Below are 19,428 nucleotides of genomic sequence, written 5' to 3'. Positions count from 1 at the left end.
AAAAAAAAAAAACAAAAAAAAAAAAAAAAAAAAAAAAAAAAAAAAAAAAAAAACAAAACAAAACAAAACAAAACAAAAAAAAAACAAAAAAAAACAAAAACAAAATCAGATTTCAAATTTCTGGATTAGATGTCGAGTTGTCCATTATAGCAAATATGATCAAATTTCCCACATTCCTTTGCTTAATTCTCATGTTCAAGGATATTTACAATTTCTGCATACAAAGGCAATTCTATCGTCCATAAAAATGGTTGAATCTGGAGGTGGTTGAAATGGGGTTGGGGAGGAGTGCTGACCACAAGATTCTATTCCAAGGGTTCGACTTAGTAGCCAAAAAGAATATTTAGTATTTACAAGAGACTGTAAACATGAGGGACATATTCTATTGTAGCAGTAGTATGCTTTCAGTCTGTTCCTTTAGCCTGTAGAAAATTGGGTTTGCAAGCTTGAAATTACGTTTTCCCAAGCATGGTCCAGTTAAAGCATCTAGCTGACTGCTAATCACGCTTGTGATACGAAAGCCCTGGTTTTGCAGATGTTCCCTTCTTCTGGAGAAGTATTCCCAGTTCTCCATTTGCATTTCATCATCAGATCTGCAAAGACACAATCCATCAATAAACCAGTTTTTTTTTTTTGGGGGGTAGAACATCAATATACCAGTACTTTATGCAATAGTTAATAACAGAACAATCATACAAGAAGTATGCAATGACGCAACCATGTGTTCTTGGGCTTGATTCAGCTAATTATCAAAATAATAGAGCAGAACTTTAGTTTTGAGTGACAAATACATTAACAGACTCCTGCATTTGAAAAATTACAATGATTAACTATCTACAAACATATAAGGGCACATAGTGGAGGTTCAATCCTGTATTAATTGAATCCTACAAACACATAAATGTTTATTCTAACCACATTTGACAAGAACATCCTGGCTGAAATGGTCAAGATGACTGCTAATAACCCACCCACTTGATCAGCAGTGCATTCAATGCATCACTTCATGTCAGCTGTTTATGCTAACATAAAGTCTATCATGGCACACACAAGGGGTTCAGACACAGCGTCAGGTGGGTCCTGTAAATAGATCTCATAGACTAAATTAACTCTATCCATGCCGGGCAAGCATCAATCTGATAGTTGTGTGCGTGTGTTAAGCATTCTTTTTTATTATGAGAGTGAAGGATTCTAAGCAACAATACAACTCTGTCATATAACACCATGCAGAAGATGCCCAAACCATAACAGGATGTAACCCCAACAAGTAAAACAAGATATGCAATGCAAGGAGGCATGGATAAAGCTCTCAACATCCATTGTTATTTCAAAATGTTAACCAAATTCTAAGACATTGAATCAAACTACTACCAGTTTAAATTCAAATACTTGTTTGCTTGTATTCATAATAAATGCCAATTCATGCTGTAACTGAACCTTATGAACAAACCAAAACTACAATCATCTTGAAGTTCAATTGAAGCGAGCACAACCTCTTCCTGTTCTATTGATCAAATGTTTCAGACTAGGACATGGTGATATTATTTTTTCTTCGGACTTTTTTGTAATGAGCGTTTCCTTGCGCCCTCCCGTTGGGAGATTGAGTTATCCCCCAAAACTAAGGAATTTTGTATCTGGATCAAGCTAAAAGATTGAACTAGATATACTGGGCAAATTGGTTGGCAGTTGAATCTTTTGTTAGAACTTCAAGTTGCTGACTCCAAAGTTAATTTCTATCTTGATTATAAAAAATTACCAGAAAAAAAGGCAAGAGAGAGAGAGAGAGGGGGAAGAAGAGCCCTAAAGACTTATCTTCAGATAATGGGCTAGTTCAGCTGCAGAATTAAGAAATTTCTTGGACTATCAAAAAAGGATGGATCAAAGTCTATTAAGTCTGACTCATAGTCTATGTTACATGGTTTCAGGTATGGGGATCATGTATGGGTATGTGTCCAGAAGTCAGATCCACATAACCACTAAAACCTAGGATAGGTCGTTATGCGTCCAAAAGTGGGTGTGGGTCTAGAATGCGCCAACAATCAGGTACAAGACTGCCTGAGGTCTTTTAATTACTTATATAGTCTCAGAAAAGAAAAGAAGTCATAGTTTTAAATACAGGGACATTAATGCAAAAAAGATAAGTTTATGGAGAAATTGTAAAAGAAAAAGACTTGAGGGTTGAATAAAAATTACTGAGTTATAAAGTCCTATTTGCAAAATATCCAGATTTATCAAATAAGTTTAACTCATGTCTCATGGTCCTTTGCCTCCAAAGTCCAAACAGAAACACATGTGATGAAACAGGTGTGATTCTGATCCTCCTCCCCTCCCTTCCCTGTCGTGTCCAAGTGTTCAGGGAGGGACCAACATGGATCCCATACCCACACTTGTGTTGTGCCAACACAAGTGCTTAAGGTGAAAAGCTATACAAAACGCAGGCACTTCAGGGTAAAAGGCAGCACCAATGTAACATTGCTCATAGTGATAATTTCAGAGAACTAAATCTGGTTATAAAAATGAACCTCAGGAACCATTTACAAAAGTTACTTAATTGGCATTCATAAGAAGTGTCTTAACAAATTGTGAATTCAATAGATCCTGGTTACGTGAAAGATGGGTATCCCACTATCCCTTGCTCACAATCAGACAATCACTTATTCACAAACCTTGTTTGGGGCTAATATTTTTCATTTCTCATTTCATTTTTTTAACCTTTTCATTCCGCTTAGGCCTATCCCCCCCCCCCTGTAGGGGTACTTTAGTGATATGTTCTACAGGAATTGAAGAATCATATTTGGTCAAAATGAATTTGTTACAAAAAATCCAATAAGAGAATAACCAGTCTCCAGTTCATCCTATTAGCATTTACCAAAGGGAAAGGCACGTTAGAATGAATCTGATGCACTTAAATCACCCAAATGGGCTTATTTTAATAGAAATCAGCTTTGGGTTGGGTTACGTATTTGTTGGGCCTTTGAGCCAATGTCTTATCATTGTAACGGGCCACTTTAATGGGCCTACAATATGGGTAGAGGCTAGGCATATGGGATTTAGTTAATTCTGTGTTTTTATTCTTTATTTTAATTATTATTCAGTGTTTAGTTAGGCTGAATTAGGATTCTTTAAGTTCATTCATATTTTGAGTCAGTTTCCTTCATTATTTTAGATTCCTAGTCAGCTCATATTACCTTATCAGTCAAGAATTGGGTTAGGATTTTTTTTTTTTTTTTTTTTTTAGTTTTTGAGTCTTCTAGGTAAGTTTGTAATGGGGTCCAGCCTTGTACATGAATTTGATTAATGAGATTTTGGCTTGAGCCTTTTCTTTAATCTGTGAGATTCAGATTGCTGTGAGATGCAGTGCTATGTGGTGGGATACCATTAATGGCTGGTGGTATTCCAGTTGAGGGTAGGTGGGAGTGGGATGCTTACTTCTTCATTCTTCCTTCTCCATCAATACTAAAGTCAGATAAATTTACAACTCTTAATCTAGCCATTGGATTTACTTGATATTTTAATATCTTGCTTGGTAGTCTAATTACTATTGTTAACCAGAATCTTACCTCCATCAATTCAGTACTTGTTCGTTATTTGAGTCCCTAGATTCTAAGATCTTAAGTTGCTAATTCTGGAACAGTACTCATTCCTGAGATCCAACCATTGGACCAAGTCCATCTTTTGCAGAGTTGTTCCATGCTATGCTATCAATTTCATACCAGAATATTACATCCATCAGAGTTGTTGATTTACTGTTTTTAATATTTTTGAATTCTGGTTATTTGCCACATCACTGTGATCATGGTTATTTGAGTGTCTGAAACCTAACCCTTTAGGCTTTTAGAAAGTAGAAACCCATCAAAATCAGCGGGGAAAAGTCTAAAACAAGAATAATCAGTCGCCAATTATCATTTACTCAAGGGCAAAAGAAAATTACCTCATAATCAAAGACGACCAGCCCTCGTATCCTGCAACAATGAGGCTCTCTTGGATAGCATTCCACTGTTTCTCAGGCTTCCTGGTGATAAGAATCAAGGACCATCCACTAGCTTGAAGCTTCTTGTACAATCCAAGAACAAGCATGTGCTTTAGATGCTTTGCCTCTTCAGTCAATTCATTCTCTTCATGCTGACCAAGTCTGTCCCATAGCAGAAGTGGACAATGTTAGCCGCATTCAACTTTCAGTTGAATCATTACATTATAACGGGACCTATGTATTCACAGAAAGAATACAGAGGGTGTTGATCTGAATCATGCTGTCAGAAGGAGAAATATTCCACAGAAACACTACGGATTAAGATACAATACCAAACGCAGGTGAATCATAACAGCTTGTAGAAACCATGAAAACAGAAAAATAATTCTGGGATGAGGTTTAAACTTATGTGAGTTGAAGAGCAGGTCCTGTAAAAGAAATTCTGACTTCAACCAAGTTGGCTATCATGAGGCACAAGCACAACAACAATCTTGAAAAGTGGTGAGAGAAAGTGTCCAATAGCACTACAAGAGCAAGTTAAAATGTCATTAGAAAATTACCGGTTGTTCAATTGATGAGTACAGGGATTTGACAGGACATCATCCACATCGATTAACACAACATCCAAACCATCTTTCTCTGGTGCCAAACTAAAGTAGTAGTCATCTGCCACCGACATGGTCAAGTTCAAATCTCTTAGATATTGACCTTCTTTGACATACTGAATGGCAAGTGTCTTACAATTTTTTGGAAACTCATCAGCTTCCAAAGCATTAAGCTCTGCATGTAGGGCAAAAACCTTGCAAAAACTATAATCATCACTTATTTTCCGAAGCTGAATAACCCCAGAACTCCTACTTTCACAGGATTGCAACATAACAATTAATGCAATAAGCAATGTAATGAACAAAAGCCCAATTGTCACAAGTGCAGCAACAAAAATCGTAGCCACAAAAGATTTGATAAAGAACCCCGATTCCATTATATAACTGCTTCCCATTTCTGCACAAAAGAAAAAAGGAAGTATTTTTCTCAGTTTATCTAATTATGGGCAAGGATATTGCTAATGAGGAATTCTGCAAAGGTCACAGTATCACTGATACTCTCCAGATCAGCAGCGAGATAGACTTTATAGCATACATGAACATGGCAGAGAAGTGAAGGCATCAAAAAGCATTATTTAGGTGTTTTACAGAAAGGATATAATATGGTAAAATAAATATTATTGATCTTACCCACCTAAATTGTGAATCTTCTAGGTAGTTCTGTGTATCCTTTCTGAATGCAGAAAGATTCCTCCAAGTAGATCTTAGAGTTTATAATACAATAAATAGTGGATCTCTCTTCTCTTTCCTAGAAGGTATGTTTCAAATTCTTGAATCATGATTAACGGAGGGCAACACTCCTTATGAAATCAGTAATCCCTTCCACAATTCATGGGTCAGATTGTGTAGGGATTAAGAAATAATATACAAAACCAGGTTTGACATTGAAGAAACCTCAGCCATTGCCTAGCTGAGCAGGTTGTAAACACTTTGTTTCCTAGGAAGGTGCCTAAGCGGTGCCTTGATCGCCTAGGCACGCCTAGGGGGGGTTTACAAGTAAAATATATTTTAGGATGTTATTTAGAGTTAGATGTAGAACATTGTGATCTTTTTTATTCATTTTGAAACATTTGTATTGGTTGTGTATAGAATTCTCTCATACAATGCACTACAGGGAATCATAAAAAAAAAAAAAAAAAAAAAACCAAAACAAAACAAAAAGAGAAGAAAAAAGGCTGAGACATAGAAGACGATTGAAAGTTTGAAACCCTTGACTCTTCTTCCCGTGACTTTACCGGTCTTACACCCTACGACTCCAACTCCAGCGATGGACAAGACTGCAACTCCGGCACTCCACCGCAACTCAGCCGGTATTCTCTCAAGCCTTCCGGAGTGGTGGTAATGTGGTCGTTGCTGCTTCTTCTTCTGCTGCTGCTACTTCTTATTTTCTAGTTCTTTTTCTTATTTTCCAGCAGCAATGGTGGTCACAGTTGCTGCTGTCTGCTTCTTTCATATCCTCCTCCATTTGGCAGTAGTGGTGATGTGGTTGCTGTCACTGCTGCTTCTTCTGCTACTTTTTCTTCTTTTCTGGTTTTTTTTCTTCTTTTTCGGCAGCAATGGTGGTGGCAGTTGCCGAGATGCTTCTTTTTTTCTCCAGCAGTGGCAGACACGTTATCTGCCTGTACTTCATCTTTCATTAATTTTTTTTATAAATCTACAGAGTTCTTACTCCCCCTCTCCCCCCATTTAATGTAAGATTGAGACACAAGTGATCCAATCCTAGGCAGGATCTTTACTAAATTCAATAAAAATCAAATTCAGGGACCGATAGAATGAATAAAACAGAAAATAGAGAATGAAGGGAAGAATGGGGTAGGGGAATAGGTTGGGTCGAGCATCTCACTCTTCCCTTGGGCATCTTACCCAAGCTATCTCTTACAGTACTGCATCTCACAGTTTTCCAGCACAAAGCTTCTTTTTTTTTTCATTCAATCAAATTTGTGTTCAATGTTGTAGGCCCTTACAAACTTATATAGAAGACTCAAAACTAACTCAAAACACTAAAAAAGAAAGGCCTAAACTAACTAGAAAACTGAAATAAAAAAAGAAATAGACTCAAAACTGTACTCTAACTAAACTAATGAATTAAATCCCGTTTTCCTACTCTATACCCATATTTTAGGCCCATCAAAGTGACCCATTACAAAGAAAACCCATGGGATCAAAGGTCCAACACATGCATAACCCAACCTAAGGCTTATTTCCGATAAAATAAGCCTACTAGGTGACTTATCTGCATCACCATTTTTCCCCAGGATTTCAAGTTTGGGGGCCCAGGACCACGAAACACATCTTGTCACCTAGGCATTGTCGACCTTTGACAATTATGCTTTCAACCTAACCTAGAAACTGCAAATGGTGATTATAAATAAGAAAAACTCTCTTGCTAATGTAGATGCACATTATGGAAGGAAATATGAGAGGAAGAAGGGTCCAGCCTTAGTCCACCCGAGTGGCTAAGGTCCAGCCAAGAAGCCATCCGAACCCCTATTTGGTCCACTTGAGTGGCTAAGTACAAATAAGGGCCAATTGGGCCCATCGGCTAGGGGAATAATTAGTAGTTGTTTTTAATTAATTAGTGGGTCATTGGGCCCATCGAGTTAAGTAAGTGGTATGTCGAGTCCAAATTGTCTTAGGAATCTATTTGTTTTCCACATAGGTTTATTATTCCTAGTCCAATTTTGAATTCCTAGTTGCAATAGGAGTGTCTAGTCCTATTGGGAAACTAGCTCCTAGTAGTAGTTTGATTGTTGTTCTGCCCTCTATAAATAGATGAGCCTATGTACTCATAATTTCATATTTGAATAAAGAATAATTGCAGTCAATTTCTTAGAACAGCCAGGATAGCTGTGAGTGAGAAACCCAAGCTGAGACAGCCGCTCCTCTCCCACTTTTCCCTTTGTTTCTTCTTGTCTAAAGCTTTTTAATTTATCCTGAAGTTACTGTTGTTGAAGTATACGACTGTTATGATTCAGAAGTTCAGATCTGTCCAAGTTAAAAACCAGAATTGATTCTCTCTCCTGAAGCCTGCGATTATTTCTCTTAGGTCAGAAAATCAAGAAAGCTTGTAACTTCACAACCAGCCGTCAGAATCCTCTCAACTTTTGGGGTTTTTGTACCCTCCCTAGGGACTATCTATGCCCAAGAGTGCAGCTCAATCGGACTCCTACAGACTTGGCCGCACCTCTCTCTCTCCAACTCTATAGTAGACTTTTCTCTCTCCTATCGGTTGGGTTTTGGGTTGGTTTTGCTCCTACATTGGTACTGTATCCTTGGGGGTTTATTTGATGGTCTTATTTCTTTGTTTCCTGCTCCTATATGTATTGTTTGGGGTTATAAACCGCTGGGGTAGTTTCTTGTAATCTACTTCTACATTAAGTGGTACCAGAGGTATGGCTTAGACAGAAAAACCCCAACCCACCCTTCAAGATGTGATGAAAGCAATCCAAGCCTTGTCTACGAGGTTGGATGGACATGACCAACAGTTGGCCGACTTAAAAGAGAGTACTGCTGCCCACTCTAACACCCAACCAACTGTTGCCCAAACTAATGTTCAACTTATTATTAATTGCATTGGTAATGTTCCCAGAAGAGTCACTATGCAACCTAGCAGGAATGTCCCAGCTCAAAATGATGAGTATAATGAGTATGACAATCAGTTTGATCAGCCTAACGATACGAACAAAGTCAAGTTAAAATTGAAAGAGTACAATAGGAGGCACGATCCCTTCTACTACCAAAACTGGGTAACTTCCTTTGATGACTACTTCCGATGGTACCATATGCCTGAAGAAAGAAAAGTCCAATTAGTTGTCACTAAGTTAACTGGAGGAGCTAAGGACTGGTGGAGGAATGAAGAGAATAGGCTGATCCGTAGTCGTCAGATGCCTCACAATTGGGAAGACTTGAAATTTATTATTAACGATAGATTCTTACCACCCACCTACCGGCGTCGGCTCTACGACATGCTGAATACTCTCAGGCAAGGTACTATGATTTTAGGAGATTATATTAATCGTTTTAATGAACTGCTTTCACGAACAAATGCCTACAAAGAAGATGAAGAACTGCTCATATCTCGTTTAAAACTGGGGTTAAGGTATGATATTTGTGAAAAGCTTGGTGTGATCGAGATACCTTCCTTAAGTACTTGTTTTGACAAATCACTAAAAGCAGAGGATCTGATCAAAACAAATTCTAGAAGGTACATCCAACCAACTGACAACAAAATGCCTTATGTACCAACCAAACCCACTGGATTTCCTACCCTAGCTCCACAAGATACACAGGATAAGGGGAAGGCTCCAATGGGAAGGGAGAGTGGATTTGTGACATGCTACAGTTGTGGAAAGACTTGACACACGGCAAAATTTTGCCCTAAACGGGGACGATCCAACTCTATCATCAGTGCCATCGAATCCAATCCAGATTTACAAATCCACGAACCTCAGGATGATGATTGGACTGTTAATGTTGCAGTTGAGGGAGAGGAGGCTGAATTGGAAGATGAGCTTGCACAAGAGAATGATGATCCTCATGCTTATGTCAATGTGGTTGCAAGAATCCTAGTGTCTGAAACTAAGGGTGAAGACTGGTTTCAGACTGGAGGAAGCACAATATCTTCTACACCTTAATGTCTAGTGGACCTTACAAAGCTCAAGTGATTGTGGACAGTGGAAGTTGTGTGAATGTGGTATCTCAGGCCTTTGTCATTGACGGAAAGCTTAAGATTGAATCCCATCCACAACCAAACAAGGTATCTCTTCTAGACAATAACACCATGGCTGTAACTCAATGGTGTTCAGTCCCATTGAAGGTCTCAGATTATGAAGAAAGTGTATGGTGTGATGTCATCCCCATGGTCCTCACTGATGTACTACTTGGAAGGCCTTAGTTACATGACAACAATGTGCTAGTGGGAGGTACTAAGAACCAATGCATCTTCAATCACAAAGGTAAACCGTTCATTCTAAACCCACTCAACATACCTCAGGTAAAAGACAAGTTAAGGGCTGCCCAACTAAGGAGACAACATGTCTTAAAAAATGTTGCTAAGACTTCTTCCAAAACAACCACTGAGCAAAAGAAGCAACCATGCAAAGAAAATTTCAGCAAGAAGAACACTGTGGACAACAAGCTATGCGTGCTGCCCTATAGAGAATTCCTAACCATTAGTGAAGAAGCCGGCCTAATCATAGCTCTTGTTACCAAAGCTGCTGAACCAGTGATAGAGGTAAAACATCCCCCACAAATCAAACAATTACTTGCTGATTTTTCAGATTTGGTGCCAAAGGAATTGCCTGATAAACTACCACTGATGAGGGATATTCAACATGCCATTGACCTTGTGCATGAGTCAGTACTCCCTAATCTGCCCACTTACCGTCTCAGTCTTACAGAGCATGCCGAGCTCAAGAGACAAGTGGATGATTTATTAAAGAAAGGGCTCTTAGTTGAGAGCATGAGTCTATGTGCAGTACTAGCCCTATTGACACCAAAGAAAGACGGATCATGGCATATGTGCATTGACAACTGGACCATTAACAAAATCACAGTAAAATACAGATTTCCTATTCCTCGTTTGGATGATATGCTTGACATATTGACAGGAGCCTCTATCTTTTCAAAGATTGATCTACGAAGTGGCTACCATCAAATTCAAATCCGTCCAGGGGATGAATGGAAAACAACCTTTAAAACAAAAGAAGGCATGTATGAGTGGAAGGTTCTGCCTTTTGGCCTCACCAATGCACCTAGCACTCTCATAAAGGTGATGACACATGTACTACGACCCTTCATCGGCAAATTTCTCGTAGTGTACTTTGATGACATACTAATATACAGAAAAGCACAAAATGAACAGCATCTGAGACGTCTCATGAGAGTACTACGGGTAGAAAAGTTGTACATCAACTTGAAGAAATGTTCCTTTATGCTGCCCAAGGTCATCTTCTTTGGTTTTATTGTGTCTTCACAAGGTATAAAAGCTGATCCGGAGAAGGTAAAAAGTGTCGTTGATTGGCCTATTCCAAAGACCTTGACCAAGGTTCGTAGCTTTCACGGTCTTTCTTCATTTTACCGACGATTCATCCAGGATTTCAGCGATGTTGTAGCCCCAATTACAGAATGCACAAAAGGGGGAAAAGTCCAATTTCAATGGACTCCGGCAGCCACTAAAGCCTTCAACTTGATCAAACAAAAGATGACAGAAGCACCAATGCTTAGACTACCCAATTTTGATCTTATGTTTGAAGTGGCTACTGATGCATCCCATGTTGGAATAGGAGGAGTGCTTATGCAAGAGGGCCATCCAATTGCCTTCTACAGTGAAAAGTTGAATGATGCAAAAAGAAGGTATTCTACCTATGATTTAGAACTCTATGCAGTTGTTCAAATCTTCAAGCATTGGAGGCATTACTTAATTGGCAAAGAGTTCGTGCTCTATTCGGACCATGAAGCACTCAAATACTTGCACTCACAAAAGACCATTAGTGATTGACACGCTAAATGGATCTCATACTTGCAAGGATACGTATTTGCTCTCAAGTACAAAGCTGGGAAGGAGAATCAAGTGGCTGATGCACTTAGTTGAAAGGTGATGATGATAAACACTTTCACAGTACAAAGTGCAGGAGTGGAACACATCAAAGAGGAGTACATTAGTGATGCTGATTTTTCAGAAGTATTCAACAACCTACAAGGAGGAGGACGGGATGACAAATTTGCTATACATGATGAGTATCTTTTCAAAGGCACTCGCCTCTGCATCCCAAACACCTCTTTGAGACATCACGTGATTCGAGAGCTACATGGAGGAGGAATGGGTGGACACTTTGGCAAGGACAAAACATACTCCATGATGAAAGACTTATACTTTTGGCCTCAACTCTTAACAAATATGCAACATGTGATACAGAGATGCCGCACTTGTCGACTTGCCAAAGGAGAAAAGAAGAATACAGGATCGTACACACCGCTGCCCGTTCCACATGCACCTTGGCAAGACATAAGCATGGACTTTGTCCTAAGCTTACCACCTACACGGGAAATGTATGATTCCATATTTGTGTTAGTAGATCGTTTCTCCAAGATGGCACACTTTATCCCGTGCAAGAAGACTCTTGATGCAAGTCACTTGGCCAAACTCTTTTTCAAAGAGATAGTGTGCATACATGGTCTACCATAGACAATTGTTTCAGATAGGGATGTCAAGTTCATGAGCTACTTCTGGAAGACCCTATGGCTGAAAACAAATACTAAACTCAAGTTCTCCACTGCATTCCATCCTCAGACAGACAGACCGAAGTGGTGAACAGAAGTCTTGGCAACTTACTTCGATGTCTAGTCTGAGACTATGAAAAGACATGGCCATCTATACTGGACATTGCTGAATTCGCCTATAATAATTCTGTCAACCGCACCACAGGTCGTACACCATTTGAGATTGTCCTTGGACTGCAGTCTCAACGACCGGTTGACTTGGTACCTTTGCCACCACAGGCCCGTATTAGTGGAAGCCGATGAATTCCTTAGACACATCACAGAGGTACATGTTGATGTTCGTCGTCGCATCGCTGTTAGCAATAACGGATACCAAGCAACTACCAATCGACATCGTCGCTACGTGGAATATCAGCCTGGTGATATGGTAATGGTTTGAATTCCACCTGAGAGGTTTCCTCCTGGTACAGTGCACAAGCTCCATCCTCGAAACATGGGTCCCTACAAGGTCTTGAAGCGCATTGGCACTAATGCTTACATGTTAGAGCTATCTCCTACTCTGAAGATCAACAATGTCTTCAATGTAGCTGATCTGACTATATATTTGGGACACCATTCTGATGACGGTGACACTGAACACACCCTCAAACTTCTTCAATTTGCAAACCCTAAAGATGATGTCATCGAAGATGTTCTCGACAACAAGTTCACCACCATTCGTGGGGGTAAAGGGTACTACTCCTTCCTCATCAAATGGAAAGGTCGACCACGAGAGGATTATACTTGGATCCATGCCGATGACTTTCAACGCCTTGACACGGACCTCTATGAGCACTACATGTCCCTTACCCATTCATTGGAGTTGAATGATTCTAAGAAAGGGGGAGCTGATGTAGATGCACATTATGGAAGGAAATATGAGAGGAAGAAGGGTCCATCCTTAATCCACCTGAGTGGCTAAGGTCCAGCCAAGAAGCCAGCCGAACCCCTACTTAGTCCACCTGAGTGGCTAAGTACAAATAAGGGCCAATTGGGCCCATCGGCTAGGGGAATAATTAGTAGTTGTTTTTAATTAATTAGTGGGCCATTGGGCCCATCGAGTTAAGTAAGTGGTATGTCGAGTCCAAATTGTCTTAGGACTATATTTGTTTTTCACATAGGTTTATTATTCCTAGTTCAATTTTGAATTCCTAGTTGTAGTAGGAGTGTCTAGTCCTATTGAGAAACTAGCTCCTAGTTGAAGTAGGAGTGTCTAATCCTATTGGGAAACTAGCTCCTAGTAGTAGTTTGATTGCTATTCTGCCCTCTATAAATAGAGGAGCCTATGTACTCATAATTTCATATTTGAATAAAGAATAATTGCAGCCAATTGCTTAGAACAGCCGGGATAGCTGTGGGTGAGAAGCTTGGGTCGAGACAGCAGCTCCTCCCCCACTTTTCCCTTTGTTTCTTCTTGTCTAAAGCTTTCTATTTTATCCTAAAGTTACTGTTGTTGAAGTATACGACTGTTGTGATTCAGAAGTTCAGATCTGTCCAAGTTAAAAACCAGAATCGATTCTCTCTCTTGAAGCCTGCGATTATTTCTCCTAGGTCAGAAAATCAAGAAAGCTTGTAACTTCACAACCAGCCGTCAGAATCCTCTCAACTTTTGGGGTTTTTGTACCCTCCCTAGGGACTATCTACGCCCAAGAGTGCAGCTTAATCGGACTCCTACAGACCTTGCCGCACCTCTCTCTCTCCAGCTTTATAGCAAACCTTTTTCTCTCCTATCGGGTTGGGTTTTGGGCTGGTTTTGCTCCTACATTGGTATTGTATCCTTGGGGGTTTATTTGGTGATCTTATTCCTTTGTTTCCTGCTCCTATATGTATTGTTTGGGGTTATAAACCGTTAGGGTAGTTTCTTGTAATCTACTCCTACATTACTCACAGTCCCATTTTGTAAGCGTATCAAATTACTCACTCTCATTGTATGACGTGGACAGACAATGTGGCATTCCAACCGTTGGATAGAGGATATGGTATGGATTAGCTACCTGTCAAATTTCACTCAAATTCAATCAAATGTGCCCCATGTATGTCCATGAACACATGGTTCAAGTATTGATACGAAATGGATTACAACCAATATGTACCGAGATTGGCCAATGTCGATATGATACAGAACCAATACAAAAATTATGTACAAAACCAATACGGTATCGATAGAAGCCAATACCAAACCAACACACTCAATACATATCTTGCCAAAATCCCAAAATCCCATATTTGAAAGAAACTAGTTCCCACTATTGGTTCCCCCCCCCCCCCCCGCGCCCCCACCCACCCAAAAAAAAAAACTAGGTGGATACCATCTACAATGAAAAAGTGACTAAACAAGCAAATTTTGCATTAAAGCTTATCAAAGTGGTTTTTCTTGTTTGTTTTTGTCAAGTATCACATTTACACTGGAAAAATGACCTAGATTTCGAATACCTTGAATGATTTTTTATTTGCAATGTATAATTATATTTGTTGTTAAGTAATTATTATTAATAATTACATATTATTTCAAGTTTGTTTAATATGTTACTAATAGAGTGAAATATGGTTAATGTGTATACTTAATACTAATACTAAATAGTATGCTTTTATACTTACATATTTTGATCGTTTGGTTTCGACCTTTGAGGGTTACTTCAAGTCAGTATCCTAATATGCAAATAATTTTTTTCTTTTTCAAATCTTCTTATTACTTATTAGTAGGTTTGATATTGCACTTGCCAATGAAAATTTGAATCACATAGATGCTGTGAAGACAAAAATAGCCTGACGTTAGTTGGATGTCATTATTTATTGCTTATTTATGATGCACAATGCTTAAAACACTTGCTTTGCATGTACCATAAGCACATACATGTGTATGAAAGCGTATCTAGCATCTCACAAATGTCTTTTAAACCGGCTTTCTGATATGCTGCAGATACCAATACTTGACACCTTGCATGCACGCCCATAGTTCTCTGACCATTATTGTGCACTCTCTATGGTCCTGAGTTCTCAAAGCTCTATTTAATCAATTGGAAAACTTGACATTTTAGCAGAAAACATTGGATCTAGCCACCCACAAAATTTGGGCCCCCATCCAATCTGCCACGTGGCAGATATTTAGCCATTTTGATAAGATTATCAAAATGTCCATGCTGGAAGGTTTTGCCCAAATAAATAAAATCATTTATGCAAGAGTAGTCAGTTGTTTAATCCCCCCTTCATTGCAACATTTGCCTTCTTTCCCTTGTATTTACTCTCACGCACCAATCCTCCTTGGCAACTATAGGTGAGCAAGCTTGAGCAAATGTCTTCAATTTGCATCCTTGCTCCCAATCCCTGCAACAATTGCCCTCTCTCCCCATATATGTAATCTCTCGACACCCATCCCACCCCCCACCGCTGCTCTAAATATATCCATCTTCCTCCAAAACATCCTTCCCCTTGAATGGTAAAAATCAAAATCTAAATCTTATTGGTAATCTATTGTGATCATACATACACTATTTAGTGGAAGTTTAAGACTACTCTAACACATGTTTGCATGTCTCCCCTTATTCTCACTCTCCCAATTTCTTCTAAATGCATCATTTCACCATTTCTTCCAGCCATTTCCAATGGACGAAATAAACAAGCACATAATTTATTATCTAGATTTTTTTTTTTCTCCATGCGCCTCTATTTCCTCATTTTCCATACAAATTTCTTATGTATTAAATGTTCTCTACAACTCTCTTCTCCAGTCACCACCCCCACCCTTTTTCTCTACCACAGATTTAGGAGGAAATTGGAGATGGCCTAAAGTTGTTTGGGATAAAGTGGTGAGAAAAGAATGAGTTTTTGAGAATTAATTGCAATTATGGCCCCACATGGAATGAATGGCACAAAAAGATTCCTTCAGACTGCCCTTTGTCATTGAAATAATGCATTAGTATAAGATTTTTGTAAGAAATTTATTTGACAGTTTGTGTTTGCAAGAGAATTAAGATATTGCCTGGAACCTGATAGTTCTTAAACTTTTGGTTTCAGGAAAGCTATTATTTGTTCCTCTTTTTGCTTTATGTTTTAATTATATAATAATATCTTAAATAGAAAGATAAAAATATAGAAATAAAATTGATGGTATTTATTTTTTATTTCTTAAGCCCTATAGGATGCTTATTTGTCAAAAGAAAAAAAAAAAAACTAACAATTAAAATTGCGATACAGTTATATGACTTTTAAAGCCCCAATCTATTTGCATACGATGAAGTTCTAAGTCTGTATTCTAATCACTTCATTCACTATGATTGTCATCAGAGAATTCAAATGAAACTAACTAATTAGGCACGGAAGCATGAAGTTAATAAGATTTACATACCAGAACCTCCTGTATTTGAAAAACTCTCAGATGAGTCCCCATGCTCCATTTGATGTGCAAAAGAAAACATGGGAATCAAACCATACAACAATGCCCCAAGTAATCTACCCGACTAAATTGATTACTGAAATGGATTGTAACAGACAATCTGAACCAATCCCCTTCACACAATGGAAAGGGTCAATAGAAATGTACAAATTCAGATAATGTTTCTTGCACTCCCCATTACCACGTGGGCAATCAAGAACATCCTGAGTAGACGTGCTATCTCATCCAAGCCATTCAAGCACAGACTCAGTTTCTTTGCCTGTCACATTGATCAAAGTTGGGAAATTATGAGAAAACAATTTTTAAATTGAAAGGAAAGTTTATAAATGATCATCATGACTGGAATAATTTCTTATGGCAATGCTTTTCTACTCCATTGATCTGTGTTTATTATGTTAAAAAAAAAAAAGTCTCAGCAGGTGCCCCTTTACATCCTTTTAGGAATGCGAACCCAAAAATAACCTCTTGGAAAGGTCTAAGCCTCAGAAACAGGAAGCAGATAACCTTGTCCCAACAGCAATTTATGCTCTCACCCAATTACCCACCCGTGCATTGATTGCCTAGTGGGACCTCATGAAGAAACCACCCAGGCCATCAGTCACCAGAACTGCATCGGTCATGCAATTACTTTTTTTCCTTTTCAACCCCAGAAATTCAGGGTGTAGGCTGTCAACTAGAATTTATGAATTTAACAAAAGGCATCATCACAACCCATATTGGTCAGGCAATTTAACCATCTAATTGTAATTTCTCTAAATAATGAACTGATTGAATTATTAGAAACCACTGCCCAGCTGATACAATAAAACACGGTTATAATTCATCCACGAGAGGGTGGAAGTGCAAATCAATGAGGGCAAACATCAAATGGGTTAAAAAGATCTCCTGAATACTCTAAACCAGTTCGTATATTTTACATATTTAAAAAAATAATAAAAAAATAAATAATAAAAATAAATAAAAATAAAAATAAAAAGAAGAAGAAGAAGAAGTAGCTAGCAACACTCACTGAGATGACAAGATCACAGACAGTAATTGACCAAATTTATTACTACTATTGCAATTGTTATTGTTATTGTTATTCTTACTCTTATTACTGAAATAAAATCACAATAAGATGATAAATGAATTTGTATTAAAGGTTTGCCTATACAGATATACAGCAAAATATTAAAATTAACTAATCAATAAATAAAAGAAGTTCAAATCCTCCTTTTCACCAATGTAGTAATGAGCTGGCCAATTCTTGAAGTTTCTGTTTTAAATTTATCAATTTTATGATACTAAAAAGAGTAAAGGAATAAATAAAAGTGAGTTTTTAAACTAACAAAAAAAAAAAAAAAATGAAGAAACCCATCTTCTTCCTCATCTCGCTTCTTCTCGACACAAATACGCAGCTTGTGGACTGTCTCAACGGATTACAGTTCCCCACCTATCCTCAATATGATGATTTATTTTAAGTGACCAAATTGCTTACGGATTCCTCTCTAATTTGGACATCTGAAGCAAATTGGGAATCTGGAAAAGAAGAATCCAGCTTTCAAAATACAGATCATCATCTAATACATTGGAGTATAAAGTTTCCACTATAAAACTACAATACAAATTGTTTCGTAACCAGAACATCCCGTTAGGGTTTTATTCTGCCAAGTCGCGACAACATCATCGTACAATATGTAATGAGAATCATGAGATGAACTAAGCAATATAAGAAAAGATGTACCTTAGAGCGAGATTGAAGAGGCTGCGATTCGTGAACCAGGTTGCAGTAACTCTGGGCATGGAATCCACAGAGAGCATCCGGAAACATCGAGATACTGTCATCGATTGACCAACAAATGCTTTATATTTACAAAAATCTGATTTGGAATACGCATGAAGAATGAGATCGATAGATTAATCCGATTACGATGCGGGAAGCAATCTAAATCTCTCTCCCGTGCTCTCGGGAGTATAAAACCGAGTGTGTCTCTCACACTCCCGCAGCCGTATCTGTCATGAGTCTCATGACTCATGTCGCGCTTTCAATTGCAGCCTCGCAGGAGAAAAAACCAATGTGGATCACGCGACTCACGAGAAGTGAGGAACGTCGCGAGATATTGAAGCCAGAAATTGAAAAAGATAAATGGCGAGGTAGTTGGCTTCTTGGCTTATTCGAATCTGTATCGGCTGACACTGACGAGTAACGGACTCTTATCATTGATTCATTTCTCGATTCTAAAGCGGTGCGGTGGATAAGGTATGGAATCGGATAAGATCGGAATCGACCCCGATCCAATCCGATTCCCAGCTACAACTTTTTTTCTTTCAATTGTTACACGTTTTACCAATCCTATTTCCACATTGCGATCATGTGTCACAGACCTACTTAGAAAAAAGTACGACACTTGAAGGTTCTGGGGTTGGGGGAGGGAAAGCACTAAGCAGGGCAGGGGTTTGTTGTTGGAGAGGGAGGCGTATCCGGATGAGATCGACATACTCCACACTCCTTATATTGCTGTCATTTGTACGCAAAATCGATTACTTCTCTTGATTCGTGTTTGTTTTCCATTCGTATTTAAATGTTATATAAAGTGGGACCCACATACTACTCAACTTCCACCACATATAACTCACTTCATTTGAATATAGGAAAATTGTGAGCGAAATAGGTTGGAAAGAAGATGAAGGGCCGTTTGATAACGTTTTAAGAAATGGATTTCTGTCGTTTCTATGTCAAGAAATGATAGAAACGGAATAAAAAACATTTGACAACCTCGTTTCGTTTCTTCTATTTTTATAAATAGAAATCAAAATTTATGATCATTTCTATTCCTATAAATGGACATGATGAAACAAGTTATACTTGTTTCGTCGTTTCTAAAAACAAGTGAAGGCAAAGATCATTCTCTCTCTCTCCAGCCATTGGTTCTGCAACCTCCAACGACGGCAAGTATCTCGATCTCCACCGTTGAAAACTCCGTTCGACAGGGAAGTGCTATCGGTTCTGCAACCTCCAACGACGGCAAATATCTTGATCTTCGTCGGTGAAAACTCCATTCGACAAGCAAAGTGCCATTGGTTTTGCGACCTCCAATGTCAACAAGTATCTCGAACTCTGCTGGTGAAAACTCCATTCAACAGGGAAGTGCCATCGGTTCTGCGACATCCAACGACCGTAAGTATCTCGATCAAGTTCTTGAGTGTCAAAATGATCTCGC

General features: G+C 38.6%; 1 protein-coding gene across 1 annotated transcript; it reads right to left on the bottom strand.

Moving 5' to 3' along the window:
• Positions 1–156: 156 nt before the first annotated feature.
• Positions 157–18,336, bottom strand: LOC122062522 (uncharacterized protein At2g39920-like). The gene is made up of 5 exons (XM_042626164.1): positions 17,952–18,336; positions 16,181–16,487; positions 4,531–4,972; positions 3,932–4,132; positions 157–593 (listed from the first exon to the last, which is right to left on the bottom strand). Exons 2-5 carry the CDS (start codon positions 16,248–16,250, stop codon positions 383–385), a joined length of 924 nt encoding a protein of 307 aa, XP_042482098.1. The 5' UTR covers positions 16,251–16,487; positions 17,952–18,336; the 3' UTR covers positions 157–382.
• Positions 18,337–19,428: the final 1,092 nt, after the last annotated feature.

The sequence above is a fragment of the Macadamia integrifolia genome, unplaced genomic scaffold (assembly GCF_013358625.1).
Source record: "Macadamia integrifolia cultivar HAES 741 unplaced genomic scaffold, SCU_Mint_v3 scaffold1062, whole genome shotgun sequence".
Classification (NCBI taxonomy): domain Eukaryota; kingdom Viridiplantae; phylum Streptophyta; class Magnoliopsida; order Proteales; family Proteaceae; genus Macadamia; species Macadamia integrifolia.
This window is presented reverse-complemented; position numbering and strand designations above follow the sequence as displayed.